We start from the raw sequence: 17,258 nt of genomic DNA, 5'->3' as shown, positions 1-17,258 counted from the left end.
TAATACACAAGCCCTAGCCCAACAATATTCTGTCGCCCCGTTCACCCACGATTCTTCTTTGCCTCCTCTCTTCTCTCCGCTCCTCATCCTCACCAAATGGCCACTCCTCCAAGAAAATCGCACAACCTTCACCTTCATTTTCATGGCTTCATTTTTTTGGAATTTTGCAGGAGTCGGGATGAGAAGAGCTCTGCAAAGAGGCGCGAAAAAAATTCAAGGTAATCTCGATGTTAAGCTCTCTTCTTAGGCGAAGCTCGGCTCTCGATTGACCCAAGGAAGTTAATTGTGAAATTCACCACAATAATTTCGTTATTATTTGGAATTCAGATTTTGGATGTTTCTGCGAGCTCTTCTGAATCTCTGTATGTATTCGTCTCTCTGATTCTTCCATCCCTTATCAGATTATTCTTAAACCCTAGATCCACACCAATATCTGTTTATTTTTTGATTTTTTGAAGCTTCGGAGGATGGCGGGCCCTTCACTTGCTGAGGAAGAAGTCGTCAAGAGGAACACGGATTGTGTTTACTTTCTGGCTTCTCCTTTAACTTGCAAGAAGGTCCATTTTTTCGTTTTTTATTATCTTGCATCTTGCAGCTGCGGAGACCGGATCTTTATGTGGGATTGGAAATTTGGGTTTAATTTGAGCCTTGGGGATTATTAATATTATGCCTGAAGCAAAAAGATTTAACAATTGGGGTTTGATTATTTACGTTTGCAATTAGTTTTGCTGGTAGAGAGTGGCGAAATTTGATGTGCTCATAGAAAAGTGTCGTATGCCTGCTATTCGGGACTCGAAAACTTAGTACGGGTTACAGGTTGCTTCTTCAATGTTTCTAGGTATGCTGTTCGTCAAATGAGTAACATCAATTGTATTTGAAATGTAGTTATTTCGATTAATATAACCAAGTAATTGATGTTTGTAGATCCGAGTTGTATTTGAAAATTTTATGGTAACAATGGCATCAGTAGGTTTTCTCTATGGCTAGATCTATGAAGTATCTCATAGTTTAGTGTTCCTTCTGGTGTGATGGATATGCGTGTTTATGTATGTTACGAGTTTTCTTATTTTGCGAAACAAGGTTTGCTTTCGGCTTCTCCATTGTCATTCGTTTCAGCATTTAATATGATTGTTTGTTACTGTTTCATGTTCACTTAGCATCTCATGGCTTCATGTGCAGGATATTGGAGGGGCACAAAGGTACCTTCAAGGCTTCACTCATATTAAGCATAAGAAGCTAAAAATAATAAAGTTTGTCAGATTTTCAATCACTTAAAATCTTGTTTTGTATCTATTCTCATGTTTTTTTTATTGTTAAAAGCCTGCATATTTAGATTGGTTTGGTTGGTGCACGTGGATGCTTTCTATAAAGATGTCAATCCTCTGGGCATTAAAGAAGGGCGCGAGAGGTACACTGAACCTTTTAGATTTAAATATCTTATAAAAAGTATTACCTTGTTCATTCCCTTATATGTAATAGATCTTTGTGGCTTAAACAGCTTTAGTGAGGGAGGTTGTCCACCCAAATTTGAAGTTTGCTTCGTGTGTATATCTACTTTTTATGGAGCATTCTCCTCATTTATATCATGCGAAGTTTGCAACTACAATATTTTTATGGATCTAACAGCTGTGAATATCAGTTTATGAAAGCACTGTGGAGATACGTGCATCAAAAAGAAATTGGTTACCTTGTAAAACTTATGGCTGCTTTTATCGTGTCGGCGTCCGTCCTTGAAATCCTGATACATTATATTATTTTGTGGTAGTAGCTCAATATGATTGCATTCTGATTTGATCAGTGTGACTGTAAAATCTTTATCGGGGATGCATTTATTTAATCTTTTAAAATCTCTCTGGTTTAAGTAGAGATAATAGTGTTACAAACTCGCTGAGCTGCCTAAGAGAAGCAAATTATATTATGACAAGAGTATTTATGGATTATAACACGGCTATAAGTCAAACTCAACTGCATATGACACTGATGATTCAATTTTGTTGGTTCAAATTGTAGGAGGGACGTCAAGTTCATGTGATCGAAAGAGACTTAACCGAGCCAGATCGTATAGTTGGCGAAATGTTACAGCTTGGAGGATATTTTAAACTAATTGAGTTAGGCCTAGAAGGTGTGGCTAAAACTTAATTTCTTAGCTGCACCTGTTAGATCATGCATGTGTCTTTCCATGATTTAGTTGTGATAATGAATTGTTTAAATGTAACTGCAGATTGCGTGAGCGACATCGATGCTCAACCTGTTTACGGATATGCCCTTTACAAGGACGGTAAAGGCGCCAAGTTATTTTATCCCCTGGAGAAATTTAACTCGGATGTCTCGGGTAGAAGCTTTCACAATGGCCGATTTATACAGAAGATGAGAGAAAAGGCCGTGACTCTGCCCAAGTATGGCTGGCTTCTCAACTTAAAAACATTTCTTTCTGTTTTCTTTCTTTTCTTTTTTTGTTATCTGATGTGATGATGTTTTCTTGTATCAGCGTGAGACTCGAACAAGGGACAGTGACATCCTTGGTCGAAGAAAAGGGGACTGTTAAAGGAGTACAATACAAAACTAAGAGTGGTGAAGAGAAATTCCCAATGGCTCTATGGCAGTACTGACCCCAGATATGCCTGATGTTCTATCCCATGTTTCTGTTCGAGCACGGAACAGTAAGGTAGTATTTTTTTTAGCTTTTGTGTTTCAAGTGTGATTGCTGACAATCAGAAGTATCCCAGTGACTATCTATTTGAGTTCTCCTCAGGGCAGGTTTGCTTCCAAAATTATGTCAATCAAGGAAGTATTCGAAAGAAGAAAGGGAGGATGAAAAATCAGACAAATAATATGGTTCATCAATTGACTTGGGCAAGGTAATTGAATTCTTATGTGGTTTTTTGATGAGTCGATGATTCTTGCTCCAGTAAGTCCTTCCATTTTTATTTATTTAATGTGATAATTTTATAGATAGTAGCTCCTGTATCTGCTTTTAAGATCACAGTGCCAATGCACTGGTGATTTTGGCTCTGGAAAATGAGAAAGGTTATGATCGAATTGGTTTTGAAATGAATGAGATATGGAATTTCATTCGGGTCTTTGCTTCTGTGTGGTGTTCTTTGAATTACTGGGGAAATTCCACACATTATTAAAAGTTGTAATTCAAATGAAAGTTTTAGATAATCAAGTTATCTTTTATTTGGCGCTGGTCTTGTAATATTTTGATTTTTATTGAGTGCGTTATGCAATCTCTGATACAGAGCATACAATCTACAAATACAGGACATGCGAAATTAAACTTGTAAATTGCACATAGGATTTGGGTCATGGAATGAATTTATTTGATAAATATGTGTGAAGATAAATGGTTGGGCTTCAAGTTATCTTGCATATCCAACTAGCGGCACTTGATTTGATTCAAGATTGATGAAACTGCTGTGTTTTGTGTTCTTGAAATCTGCTTAGATGTGAAAACATGTATACTCAAATTACAAAAATCTGCACTGACTTAATTTATTTCTTGTGTTTTTGTAGAAGAAGATAAGAATGATGAGAAAGACAATGCTGATGTTTACTGTTGTTGATACTCTTTTCTACTACCTGAATTTGTCAACTTGTGCAGATAGCCGGGATGCAAGGGATAATGGTGGATGTTAATCTAGAAGGAGTGTTCCAAGTTAATTTATATAGATTAGTTCATAACTCGATGTATAGAAAAGTTCCGAGTTAATTTATATAGATTAGTTCATAACTCGATCGATATATTTTCTAGTGTAGATTGATTTAGAATTTAAAATTAGAATATTGATTTGTAATATTGAAAAATTGTATATTAAATTTTATTTTAGAAATTTTAAATATTGTTTTATTTATAAAATTGAAAATTTGTAAATTAATTTTTTTTGTTTTGTTATTGAGCAACGACAACGGATAAAATCCGTTGTCTTTGTCATTTTAAAACTATTATAATTTTCGGTGTTGTTAAAAGTTCTATATACGACAACGGATAAAAACCGTTGTCGTTTCAAGGCAAAGACGTTGTCTTTAGAAAGAAACGACAACGGATAAAATCTGTTGTCTTTTGAAAGCAACGACAACGGATTTTATCCGTTGTCGTTGGGTATATTTTCGACAACACCTTAAAGTACAACGGTTTTTTGACCCCTACGACAACGGATTATATCCGTTGTTGTATCCCATTTTTGTTGTAGTGATTCATTAAAATCTTTGAAAAATTGAATCTTGGAAGGATCGGAGTTGGACTCGACGGGGCGGATATAGGCATAAGTTGGATGGCCTAAGGAAATGCTGGCCTGGATCAAGTATTTACCCAGATAACCAGTAGCACCAAATATCAACACTTTGCTCTTAGAAATAGCCATCAAATTGTAAATCGAACTCTAAGTGTATGATTAATCTTTATATTTTCTCTAGCCTGGTTTCTGCTTAAGAGTCGTTTTAACTTAATTAGATTATCAAGTTATCGCATCGCATGCATATCCTTTTTTGGTTCAGTAGTTCAGCAAAGGTCTTTTTATAACAGAAGCCTCTACCAAACAACTTCCTTTTCTTTCGTGCAACATATATTACACAATGTTTCTTCGTAACAAAACCCATAGAAACTATTATAACTTTCATGTACAGTAAAAAAAATAATACTTTAGATATTAAAAAAATAATAATATTTTTTAGGTCGGGTCAAAGACTCATCTCACAAAATTGACATGAGAAGGTCGTACAAAATTTTCCGTGCAAATTTTGAATAAAACTAATTAATAAAAAAATATTAACTTCACGGTAAAATTAGACATAAAAAAGTAATATTTTTCATAATTTAGATCGAGTTGGAGAAACGTCTCACAAAGTTAATTGACATGAGACGTCACACGATCTAATGGGATTTTTGTGAAACTTTTTGGATACAAGGTGGAATATTTTCCTTGGTTTTCATAAAACAACGGTGCTACCAGCTTTTAACCGTTCCTAGTTATAGTAATTACATATTATGATCATAACTTTGTCAAAGGAATATGCCGGGTTGTCCGGCCGTCGATAACAGACAATTCGTTGTAGGAAAGACATTAAATTAAAACCATGTTGGAATAATTATAAAAAGAGTAATGCTACTTGAACAATGAATTTTTTGTACATCATACAAAATTCAATACAAAATTTTAATCTATCAAATTTAATGATACATTAAATGCAAAATCTCACGATATAAATATCAAAATTTCGAGATAATAACAAAATATCAAGATATACTTATTGTAAATATCGTTGTACGATATATTGGTTGTATTTTTAGCATTATTTTTATTATTAAAAAATGATTTAGAACCAGGTTCACTATGAAGACGATTAATTCCTACCAAAAAAATTGAAGCCAACAACCACCTTTACAAGGACATATCCGTAATAATACAATAAAATTAAAACAAAAAAAATTTAATTTCATTATATGACAGGACGATAATCAAGATATTTTGGAATTTTGAAAACGTATTCAGAAATTTCATTTTCCAAAACGGTGGCGTCAGGGGGGATCCAAAGGAAAAAGAGGTCCGGGCGAAAATTAAAATAAGAGTTTATTACATTAATTTAAAAAATAGTTGATATTTAAGCTCAATTTTTGTTATTTATATTTCATTTGTGAATAAATTTGTACTTCATTTTATATATGAAGTGAATTATAAGTAACACAAAATAAAATATAAATATCAACTCTCATTTAAAAAAATAAAATATAATCGAGCTATATAAAATTATCTTCATATTTTCTGAATATAATTATGAAATTATCCAAAAAAAATCACATTGAACCACCAAAACTCACAATTTAAGTGCTAATTTAATTTAAAAGCAGTTAATTTAGCCGATTAAAGATAAATTAAATAAAAATTCCAAATTTCAAAATTAAGTTTTGAAATTCGTACCTTCTATACATAAATTTTCAACTATGACATGAAATTAATTATAAATATTAAAATATAACATTAAATCAAAATTAAATTGAACGAGTCATAAATCAAATTTTAACGCACACAGAAGGCTAGAAGAAATTGATCGAACATCAAGCTATAAAACTTAAAGCTACGAAAGTCGATGATCAAGGAGAGGCAATGAAAAGTGTCGATGAAAAACAAATTCAAATTGAGAGGTGATGAATGAAGCGAATATTGACATATTTAATTTGTTATTGGCGATGCATAAATATTCTTTGACTTTGTTTAATAACTATTATATAATATAATAATAATTAATTGAACAACATAATAAATAATATTTATAATATATATATAATAAAAAAATTTAATAAATTTAGGGCCCCACCAATTGTGGGGCCTTGGACATGGCCCTGCCCACCCTGGGGCAGGGCCGCCCCTAAGTGGCGTAACAAAATGCATTGTTATTTTTCTACTTCATCTACCTATATATGTAGTCAAAGAATTGATTAATTGAATGTGCCGAGTTTATCAAATTAAGGGTTCTTTTATGTGATTTTACGAAAGCTCGTTACCTCTAAATATATATTACAAAGTGGGTGCAAGACCTACGGAACGGAGAGGAAATTAGAAATATTTGAGAGTTAATGGAGTCTATTTTCAACGGTACGTTATGAATTAAAATCGAAGTAATTAAGCATTAGTTCTTATATGTTAATTAGCACCGTTGAACGAATGAATTAGTCGGAATAAAAAGACATGAAGCAAACTTCAGTCATAACGATGAGTAAAATAACTTCGAACGTTGGTGGGTGCTTAAGAGAAATCTACTAATTTATAGGAAATAATTTAGGGCTGGGATACCGAACTGCCTTTTCGGGATATCGTACCGAAATTTTTTCGATTTATATACATTTTTTGGTATATCAATTTTTTTTTCGGTATCTTGAATTTTTCCACACCAAAATTTCGGAATTTCGATATCGGTATCAGTATAAATTTTTTTCATACCAATATTTTTGATAAGTTGTACCGAAAACCCACCCCTCAAATACTAGCTAGCTTCTCTTATTAAATCATCAAAGTTTATGTATCTGGAAATTAAAGAAGTTTTTAGTTATAATTAGTCACACAAGTAACATAAAGATTAATAAATTATAATTTGAAGTCTTTTATTTTATCGTGATTATTGTAAAATATTTTAGATCATAAATTCAATATCTTTGGTTCATCTAATTATTATTATTATTTTTTTAAAAATAGCTAACCAATTAAGATAATAGTGAGATAAAGGGAAAATTATGAAGAAGTTAATATTTCAACTTTCAAGTTGTCGTGTCATTAAAGTTTGATATTATAGTTTAATGAATTAGGTTTTGTTTTCTTATACAGTGCATTTTTCGTCGTAACAGTTTGCATCGAATATATCTCATCACTGGTAAGTTGATGGGATGGAAGCTTCTTGCCACACTTGTTTTAGCCTTGTGATTAGGGGTGAGTCGGTATGGTATACCGTACCGAAAATCGGATACCGTATACCGTACCAAAAAAATCGGTATGAAATTTTTTCATACCGATACCGTACCGTATACCGAATATATCGAATTTTCGGTATACCAAAATTTCGGTATGACGAAAATCTATACCGTGTACCGATACCGAATTCAAAAAACATTCGGTATACCGAAAATTATCATATATATATTTTTTTTAAAAAATTATTTTTCGGTATTTCGGTATACCGGTATACCGAAAAAAAAATTTATCATACCGATACCGATACCAAAAATTTCGGTACGGTAATCGTACCGAAATTTTCGGTACGATTTTTCGATATTTCGGTATTTCGGTATTTTTTCCCACCCTACTTGTGATACGTAACTCATAAAAGGTGACCTATAGGAAGCATTGAAGTTGAATTTCATGTCTTTAGTCTAAATCCAAAAAAAATCCATCAATAAATAAATAATGAGCCCGTTTGGATTTTGTAGAGATTTTTTAAAATAAGTGCTTTTAAAAGCTGCAATTTTTAGCTTTTGAAAAAGCTCTAATTTTGACTTAAAAAAGTGCTTATTTAAGCACTTTTTTGGTCAACCAAACACCTTGTTAACTGAAAAGCACTTAAAAAAGTGCTTTTTTGGCCTGACTTTTGAAATCAAACGGGGCCAATAAGTGTCGAGTTCAATGGGATTGACAATCTGATGCCAAAGTTATATATAAAAAAAAAGGGGCTAGACAATAGGCGAGCAGACGGGCAACCACCGACTAGTTCCCAGGTGGTTTTTTTTTAAATATATTAATTAATTATAAAGATATATAAAATATTTATAATAAAAAATTATATAAAATATGCATAAATATGTGTCAACATTTTCATTAATATTTTTTAAATCATGTTTATTGATGTTCATAATTTTTTATAGAGTAAAAATTATTTTGGTACATGAACTATTGATAAAATGTCAAATTGGTACATGAACTATTGAAAATGGTTTAATTGGTACATGATCAAACTCAAAAATCAATTTTGCCCTCTACTTAAATTGCTTTTAAGTTGAATATTGTTATTAAATTGATTAATTGAACTACATACATATTTTTGTCTTTTAAATTATTATATTAATTATAATTGTAAATATAAATTCATATTTACTAATTACTATACTATAAAAAGAAGATTATATATCATGTATTCTGAAAAGTATTCAATGTAAAATTTGTAGATCATAAATGAAAAGACACACACATATATATCATTTTTATTTTGATTAATATAAATAATAATATTATAACATAGATAAACCTAAAAATATATTTTATTATATATTTTTAATATATATTATTTTTGAATATATAATTTATCAATCATTATATATATGTGTATGTACATGTTTGTATTAATTAATATTTAAAATGTTTCGTACAATAAGTATGATCTCTTGTTTATAATATAAAATTTAAATAAATATAAATTTATTCTTATAATTCTATTAGTAAAATAATTTTGAAAAATAAAATGTGTATCTATTTTAATTTAACAAAAATATTAGACTTTAAAATAATGTAGATAAAGGGTAAAATTGACTTTATAAATTGATTATGTACCAATTAAACCATTTTCAATAGTTAATGTACCAATTTGACATTTTATCAATAGTTCGTGTATCAAAATGAATTTTACTCATTTTTTATATGCATATATCTATTTTATATTATAAAAGATGTGTAGGTTAGAGCAACTACCTTGGGGACACCAAAATAATTTATTCCAAAATTACCCTTTTCTAACCATTATTTTACTAAAAACTTCCCACTAACTCCATGATTTGTTTTTAAAAAAAAAAAAAAAAAAATTCTACACACACAAAGTGTGTGCATTTTTTACTAGTTTCAATTAAACATGCATAAATTTGTTCAACCATTTTTTTTAAAAAAATATCAATATATATTTTAAATTTTAAATTTTTTAACAATCGATTTTTGCAACACCACCTAGAACCACCGATTTTCTAAAAATCGACACGGCAAAGATGACCACCTACCGTATAGGCGGTCACAAGGGTCCTTTTAGAAGGGTCATCTGATGCTATATTAGTACTTTATAATTGAAAAAAAAAATACCAATTTATTGAAATAAGACTGAACTTTGAAAATGAAAATTGGACAAGTTACCATATGTATATATGAGATTAAATTTAATGAGTTAAGGATAAGGAATAAATTAGAGAGACGTTGGCATGGTTAGAGCAACGATCTCAACGGCCAATATATTTCACCCGCCGAAGCCGTTTAACTACACTTCAGATTCTTTAATATTGCAAAGATTCATTGCTCTCCTCAACTCTTGCTCTTCTGTGAAGGAATTCTTCAAGATTCGAGCCCAGTTCTTGATCTCTGGGCTCCAACATAATTCTGATATAACCGCGATAATCATACAATTCTGTACTTCCGACTCATTCAGGGCAAATCGTTCAGTTCACTTAATCAATCATGCCCAGTTCACTTTATATTCATCGGGGATCTTGGAACCCTCTGCATGGAACTATGTGATAAGGGCCTTCGCCGCTTCGAATCGTGGTTCAGAAAGAGAGGCCATATGGGTTTTTGTTGAAATGCGGCGCTTGGGGATTAGACCCAATGAGCATACTTTCCCTTTTCTGTTCAAGGGGTGCTCTTCGTTCTCGGGATTAAACGAGGGGCGACAGATTCATGGGAATGTGATGAAGCATGGTTACGTTTACAATGTGTATGTACAGAATACTCTGATTCATTTTTATGGGTCGCGTAAGAAGGTTTTAAAATCGCACACTGAAACCGAATACTATTTCTAGTTAGTAAACCATGTGTTGATTAATATTTTTGAAGCTAAAATCAATCTTTTCTTTTTCAAGTCCAGATCGAACAACAAACATGCTCTTAATTGGCCAGATTTAAACAAAAAAATTTGTGTAATATTAATCAATAAATATATCATAACTCAAAATCAGTCAATCCAAACACGAACAAAAATCGATAGTTTGGCCTTATCGTGGCCCAGGTCAAAATACGCCTACTCCATAAATTCAAAACTAAACAAAATTCTCATGTTTGAATTCATCAATAAACAAATTAAAGGAAAAAGAATAAAGAAAATCTCAGCGATGGTGCGCGGGTCTTGCTTGCGATCTTCAGTTCTTCCCTCCTCCAAGCTCTAGCCGTCATCCGTAAAATTTGGCAAAAGTCCTCTCCAAGTTCAGATCAATTCCTTTTATATTTTTCCTCTAAAAAGGCATTCTTTTTGCCCAAAATAGGTGTCCAAAATAGCCCAAAAATAAGAGAGTTTCCAAATTCTGAAATTCTGTACAAAAAATATTACCAATTCTGCGACATGCACGGACCCCATGCCACCTCCGTGCCAAGGTCCGTGTATTTAACTCTTCTCAAAAAAATATGGTGCACGAACCCTGTACAAAGGTCCGTGCACACCTCCGTGAGCTCACTGCCTCAAAAATCTTCAAAATACTTATGCACGGAGGTTACTCCAGAAGATGCACAGGGTCTGTGCATTTTTCTCGAAAATTTTTCTTCTTCACTTGTTTTGCTTCTCCTCGACTTTCGGCCAAGCTCCGACGTGGCATCACAATGTTTGCAAGCTGGGATGAAAGTCAAGGAGACAATTTATTAATGAAATGGGGTATAAGTTTGGTGAAGTGTCGTAATCAAACTTTAATGCATAATGTGTGTTCACTAGTTAAAACACAGTTCAACTAATACGCCTCATATCGAACTTTAAAAGTCTCCATTTCGAAACAAACATCAAAACCATAACAATATTATATTTAAAACACTCGCAAAAATATACTCTATCACTTCGTTCGTAGGTTAGGCTCGTTCCGTAAATCTATAATTAATCTCGTTTTGAATCGTAAACTTATTCGAAAGTGTTAAATAAAATATACGTAAACATGAAATAATATTCATAATTCATAAATTAAAATAATTTAAAAGCATAACATCATAAAAATTATTTTAAATATTGTGAGCAAGTTAGTGGATTTTCGGACCTTACAACAAGATTTGTTAATATTTTTAAAAAATATTAAAATAACATACAAATATGCTATTCTTGAATAATATTGGTTTATTTTGAATTATAAACATATATTTATGTTATTTTCTTGAAAAATGCATATTATAATAAATATAATATTATATATTCAATTATACTCCATAGCAGTATGGTTTATAAGATTTTTATTGATTAATAGTGACGCAGCACATGCGTTGCAGAAATTTCACACTAAAAAAACTCAACCACCTTTAAAACAAATTATATATATATATATGAAATTTCTGTATAAATTTATATGAGAAAAGGGCAAAATAGGAAAAAAAATTGGTGTGTTCATGCCACATCAAAAAGTAGTTTCTATAATGTTCTCAACATTTATATAATAGTATAGATAAGAATTTTCAATAAACAATCTATCAATATTTTTGAAAAATTTTATTTTAGACTTATCAACAATCATGAACAATGTTGATAAAAAATTAGCAATATTCATGTAGAATATTGATATAAAATCTAAAGAGGTATGAATGTATCTCAAAGAATATTAAGCAAAATCTAAATATTTATGATATTTCTGAAATTGATACATAAATCTAGTGTATATCCATTTTCTTGAAAAAATTGATGCAAATAGAAGATTAATATATCCTCAAAAATATTGATTTAAGATCTAAAATATATCAATATTCTCCAAGAATATTTAAAATATTTTTTGTTTAAATTAAATGTGATATAATATTTAGCAATATGATATTATTTGTCTGATATGATTAGAAGCATGATTTACTGCGATATTTGTGAAAAATACTTATTCAATTTATATAATTGATGTCAATTATATTGAAGATGTTGAAAAATATATTATTATTATTATTATGTTGAATATTGAATATTGAATGTTGAATGTTGAATATTGAGTTGTAAAATGTGAAAAATTAGTGTGTGATGATGTAGATGATGATGTATTAATTTTTGGACTAATCTCAAATGTGGATCTATAAATAGGTCTTCATTTGTGATGAAAAATACAATTGAGTTGAGAAAAAAATATTATAAAGTGTAGAGTTTGATATATTTTGAGTTTTGGAGTATTTACTTTTTACCGTAAATTTTTACTTTTTCACAACACGTTATCAGCACGAAGCTCTAAAAGTCCTCCATATTTTTTCAAGCTCCAAAACTCAAGAAAAAGGTAACAAGAGTAAGAATATTTATTTTATTATTTATTTATTTGTTGTGTATATATTTAATATATATAATATCATGTTATTATCAGAAATGATAAAAAAAAATAAGTTTTTAAAAAACTTGTTATAAATCCTGGGAGGATGTTAAAACGACATCTCACACTCCCAGTAAGGGATACGACAAGTATAAAAGCCTATAAGGTTTTTAAACAATAACGTGATATGATATATATTTATTATGTATATATACTAACTATATCAATATATAATTTCATGTTATTATATAAGAGGTTGTCTAGGACACTGACCTTATAATAACGTGATATGATATATATTTTATTGCGTATATTTAATTATGATTATCACAAATTTTTATTCAACACATACTCGATTTTTTTTTACCCCCAACGGTAACAAACGACTAGTTTTTGCCCTATAAATATGTTCACTCAAACTCTTTTTCAATCACACCAAATTCACTCTTTCTCTCAAAATAATTTCTCCTCGATTTTTCGAAGATGAAGATGATGGCATTTCTAAGGCTATTTTTCATAACGATTATGATCATCATGCTCACGAGTCTTGTACTCACCAGCGATTTTCCACCACATACTTTTTCTTTATTTGTACACGCACTTGTAATCTTCATTATTCCATTATTTTGTATTGTCATACTAATAGAAATTAACTAATAAAATGCATTGTTATTTTTCTAGTACCACCATATCAAATTTGGCAAAGATTGAATTCGTTGCGCTCGATATCACTGGAAAGAATTATATGCCATGGACTCTCGATGTAGAATGCATCTTGAGTCATTGGGTCTAAGTGATACCATCAAAGAAAATAATATATCATCCTCACAAGAAAAGACAAAGTCTATGATTTTCTTACGTAGACATCTTGATGAAGTATTGAAATGTGAGTATCTCACAGAAAAAGACCCAATGATTTTATGGAAAGAGCTGAAAGAAAGATTTGAGCATATAAGGGAAGTTATACTCCCGACCGCCCGTGATGAATGGAATACGTTGAGATTCCAAGACTTTAAAAAAGTCAGTGATTAAAATTCTGCGATGTATCGAATAGTCTCGCAATTGAAATTTTGTGGGCATGTTATTACTGAGATGGAATTCTTGAAAAAACATTTTCCACATTCCACGCATCAAATATAACTCTACAACAACAGTATAAAGTGCGTGGATTTTCGAGATATTCTGAACTCATCGCATGTCTTCTTGTGGCAGAAAAGAACAACGAATTGTTAGTGAGAAATCATCAATCCCGACCCACTGGATCAACGGAATTTCCAGAAGCAAATGTCGTAACTAAAAATAAAAACCAAAATCAAAGGCATATACCAGATTTTGGTCATGGACGAGGTCGAGGACGTGGGCGTGGATGTGGACGTGGACATAAAAATGATCGCGGTCGTGGTCGCGGTCGTGGATATGAAAATAATCGAGATAGTTACTTCAATAACTCATCTCAAAAGAACGTCACGAACCACCCACCAAAAAGGCAGCATGAAAATATGAGTGAAAATAAAAATCACTCAAAAAGATCTGAGAGTGTTTGTTATAGATATTGCACTCCAGGACATTGGTCACATATTTGTTGAACCCCTGAGCACCTATGTAAGTTCTATAAAGAATCAACAAAGGGGAAAAGAAAAGAGACCAATTTTGTTGAAAATAGTGACCATTTAATTGGTTCAACTAGTTTCAATGCTGCAGATTTTTTGAATGATTTCGAAGACATTGATTAAAAGATTGGTGGGACTAGATTGTAACAAATTTGTATTTTTCATACATTCTTGTATTATAAAGCATGTTATATTTTGCATTTGTATTGTACTTAATTTTTCTTTATTGTATTTTTGTGAAGTTTGATATGGAAATGAGAAAACATGGAAATAATATCATGGAAATTTGCATACCGGATAGTGGTACAATGCACACTATTCTGCGAGATGAAAGATATTTCTTGGAAATAAAACCAACAAAAACAATGGTGAATACCATATCAGGTCCTGTAAACTTGATTGAAGGTTGTGGTAAAGCATAATTTTTGTTACCAAATGGTACAAAATTTCTGATAAATGATGCTTTATATTCACCACAATCGAAAAGAAATTTGTTGAGTTTTATTGACATATATTCTCATGGATATAATACTGAGACGATAACTGATGGAAATCACAAATATATGTGTCTTACCACATATAAATCAAGAAAGAAATATGTGATTGAAAAATTATCAATGCTTCCTACTGGATTGCATTATACACATATAAGTCCAATCGAATCAAATATGATGGTTAATAGTTCTTCAATATTAAAAAATTGGCATGATCGATTGGGACATCCTGGTTCAATAATGATGCGAAGAATTATTGAAAATACGCATGGTCATCCATTGAAAGACCAAAAGATCTTTCAGAATAATAAGTTTCAATGTAAAGCATGTTCTCTTGAAAAACTTATTATAAGACCATCGCCAGCTAAAATCCAAATAGAATTACCCATATTTCTTGAACGCATTCAGGGTGATATTTGTGGGCCAATTCATCCACCATGTGGACCATTTCGATATTTTATGGTATTGATCGATGCTTCTAGCAGATAGTCACATGTATGCTTATTGTCAACTCGGAATGTGGCATTTGCAAGATTAATTGCTCAAATAATAAAATTGCGGAATCAATTTCCCGATTATACAATCAAAAAATAAGAATTGATAATGCTGGAGAATTTACTTCCCAAACTTTCAATGACTATTGTATGTCAATGGGAATTACTGTTGACCATCCTATTGCTCATGTTCATACACAGAATGGATTAGCTGAATCATTGATTAAACGTCTACAACTGATTGCTAGACCAATGATTATGAGAACAAAACTCCTTATTTCTATATGGGGACATGCAATTTTACATGTTGCGGCATTAATTCGCATCAGACCAAGTGCATATCATAAATTCTCCCTATTGCAGCTTGCATTTGGTAAAGAACCAAATATTTCTCATCTGAGAATTTTTGGATGTATGGTGTATGTGCCTATTGCACCACCTCAACGATAAAAAATGGGCCCTCAAAGAAAAATTGGTATTTATATCGGTTATGATAGTCCATCAATCATTCGATATCTTGAGCCTCAGACAGGCGATGTGTTTACAGCACGCTTTGCTGATTGTCATTTTAATGAAGAAATCTTCCCAATGTTAGGAGGAGAAAAGAAACACATCGAAAAAAAAATCACATGGTATATACCATCATTGTTACATTTGGATCCAAGGACCAAACAATGTGAGAAAGATGTACAACAAATTGTGCACTTGCAAAGAATTGCAAATCAAATGCCAGATGCATTTGCAGACACAAAAGGGGTAACAAAATCATATATACATGCTATAAATTCCCCTGCTCGAATTGAAATTCCAAAGAAACAAATTGAAGACACTCATGATGTCATAAAACGCTTGAAGCGTAGAAGGCCAATCGGTTTCAAGGATAAAAATCCTCAAAAAAGAAAAGGTATAGAGAAACACGATGATCATAAAATAGAAAATGGTGTTCCAGAAGAAACACCTGATGATGAAAATGTTCTGTCAGAACCACAAACTGATGAGAATCATGAAATATCTATCAATTATATTAATACTGGAAAAATATGGAATCGAAAAGATATAGAAGATATTGATGAGATATTTTCTTATAATGTGGCTTGTGACATCATAAATGAAAATGAGGATCATGAACCAAAATCTTTTGGTGAATGTAAAACTCGTCATGATTGGGCCAAATGGAAAGATGTCATTCAGGTTGAATTGAATTCGCTAAATAAACGTAATGTTTTTGGACCTATAGTCCTCACACCTAAAGGTATAAAACCTATTGGATACAAATGGGTTTTTATTCGAAAGCGAAATGAGAAAAATGAAATAGCAAGATATAAAGCTAGACTTGTTGCACAAGGTTTTTCTCAAAGGCCTGGAATTGATTATGAAGAAACGTATTCTCCTGTTATGGATGCAATTACGTTTTGGTATTTGATTAGTTTGGCCGTGTCTGAAAATTTGGAATGTGTCTTATGGATGTTGTTACACCTTACTTATACGGATCACTTGATAGTGATATATACATGAAAATCCCTGAAGAATTTAAGATGTCTGAAGCACAAAGTTCAAAACCCAGAGAATTTTATTCTGTAAAATTGCAAAGATCATTATATGGGTTGAAGCAATCCGACCGAATGTGGTATAATCGACTAAGTGAGCACTTGATGAAAAAGGGATATGTAAATGATCCAATATGCCCTTGCATTTTCATCAAGAAAACAACATCCGGATGTGTAATTATTGCTGTATATGTTGATGATTTAAACATCAATGGAACGAATAAAGAAATTCAAGAAGTTACGATGTACTTGAAGGAAGAATTCGAAATGAAGAATCTTGAAAAAACCAAGTGCTGTCTGGGTTTGCAAATCGAACAAAAAGAATGTGGAATTTTTGTTCACCAGGCAAATTATACAGAAAAGGTCCTTAAACGTTTTAATATGGATAAATCAAATCCATTAAGTACTCCAAT

At 31.4% G+C, this 17,258-nt stretch overlaps 1 protein-coding gene across 8 annotated transcripts; it reads left to right on the top strand.

The window, feature by feature from the left end:
• Positions 1–25: 25 nt before the first annotated feature.
• LOC140865034 (squalene monooxygenase SE1-like) lies at positions 26–3,789 on the top strand. 8 transcript variants are annotated; one of them, XR_012144474.1, is made up of 10 exons: positions 26–218; positions 328–362; positions 459–557; positions 1,180–1,199; positions 1,321–1,408; positions 2,011–2,122; positions 2,222–2,396; positions 2,489–2,665; positions 2,753–2,858; positions 3,517–3,786. XR_012144474.1 is itself a non-coding variant. In XM_073269527.1 (6 exons), the coding sequence occupies exons 4-6, from the start codon at positions 2,074–2,076 to the stop codon at positions 2,607–2,609; spliced, it is 345 nt and encodes a 114-aa protein (XP_073125628.1). In that variant the 5' UTR covers positions 26–218; positions 328–362; positions 459–1,408; positions 2,011–2,073; the 3' UTR covers positions 2,610–3,789. The 8 variants fall into 8 exon arrangements, 1 of the variants encoding a protein (XP_073125628.1); XR_012144471.1 differs by having other exon boundaries at positions 459–838; XR_012144472.1 differs by having other exon boundaries at positions 459–838; positions 1,158–1,199.
• The last annotated feature ends 13,469 nt before the right edge of the window (positions 3,790–17,258 follow it).

The sequence above is a fragment of the Henckelia pumila genome, chromosome 4, assembly GCF_033568475.1.
Source record: "Henckelia pumila isolate YLH828 chromosome 4, ASM3356847v2, whole genome shotgun sequence".
Taxonomy (NCBI): Eukaryota; Viridiplantae; Streptophyta; class Magnoliopsida; order Lamiales; family Gesneriaceae; genus Henckelia; species Henckelia pumila.
The sequence above is the reverse complement of the archived record's forward strand: the minus strand, read 5'-3'. Positions and strand labels throughout refer to the sequence as shown.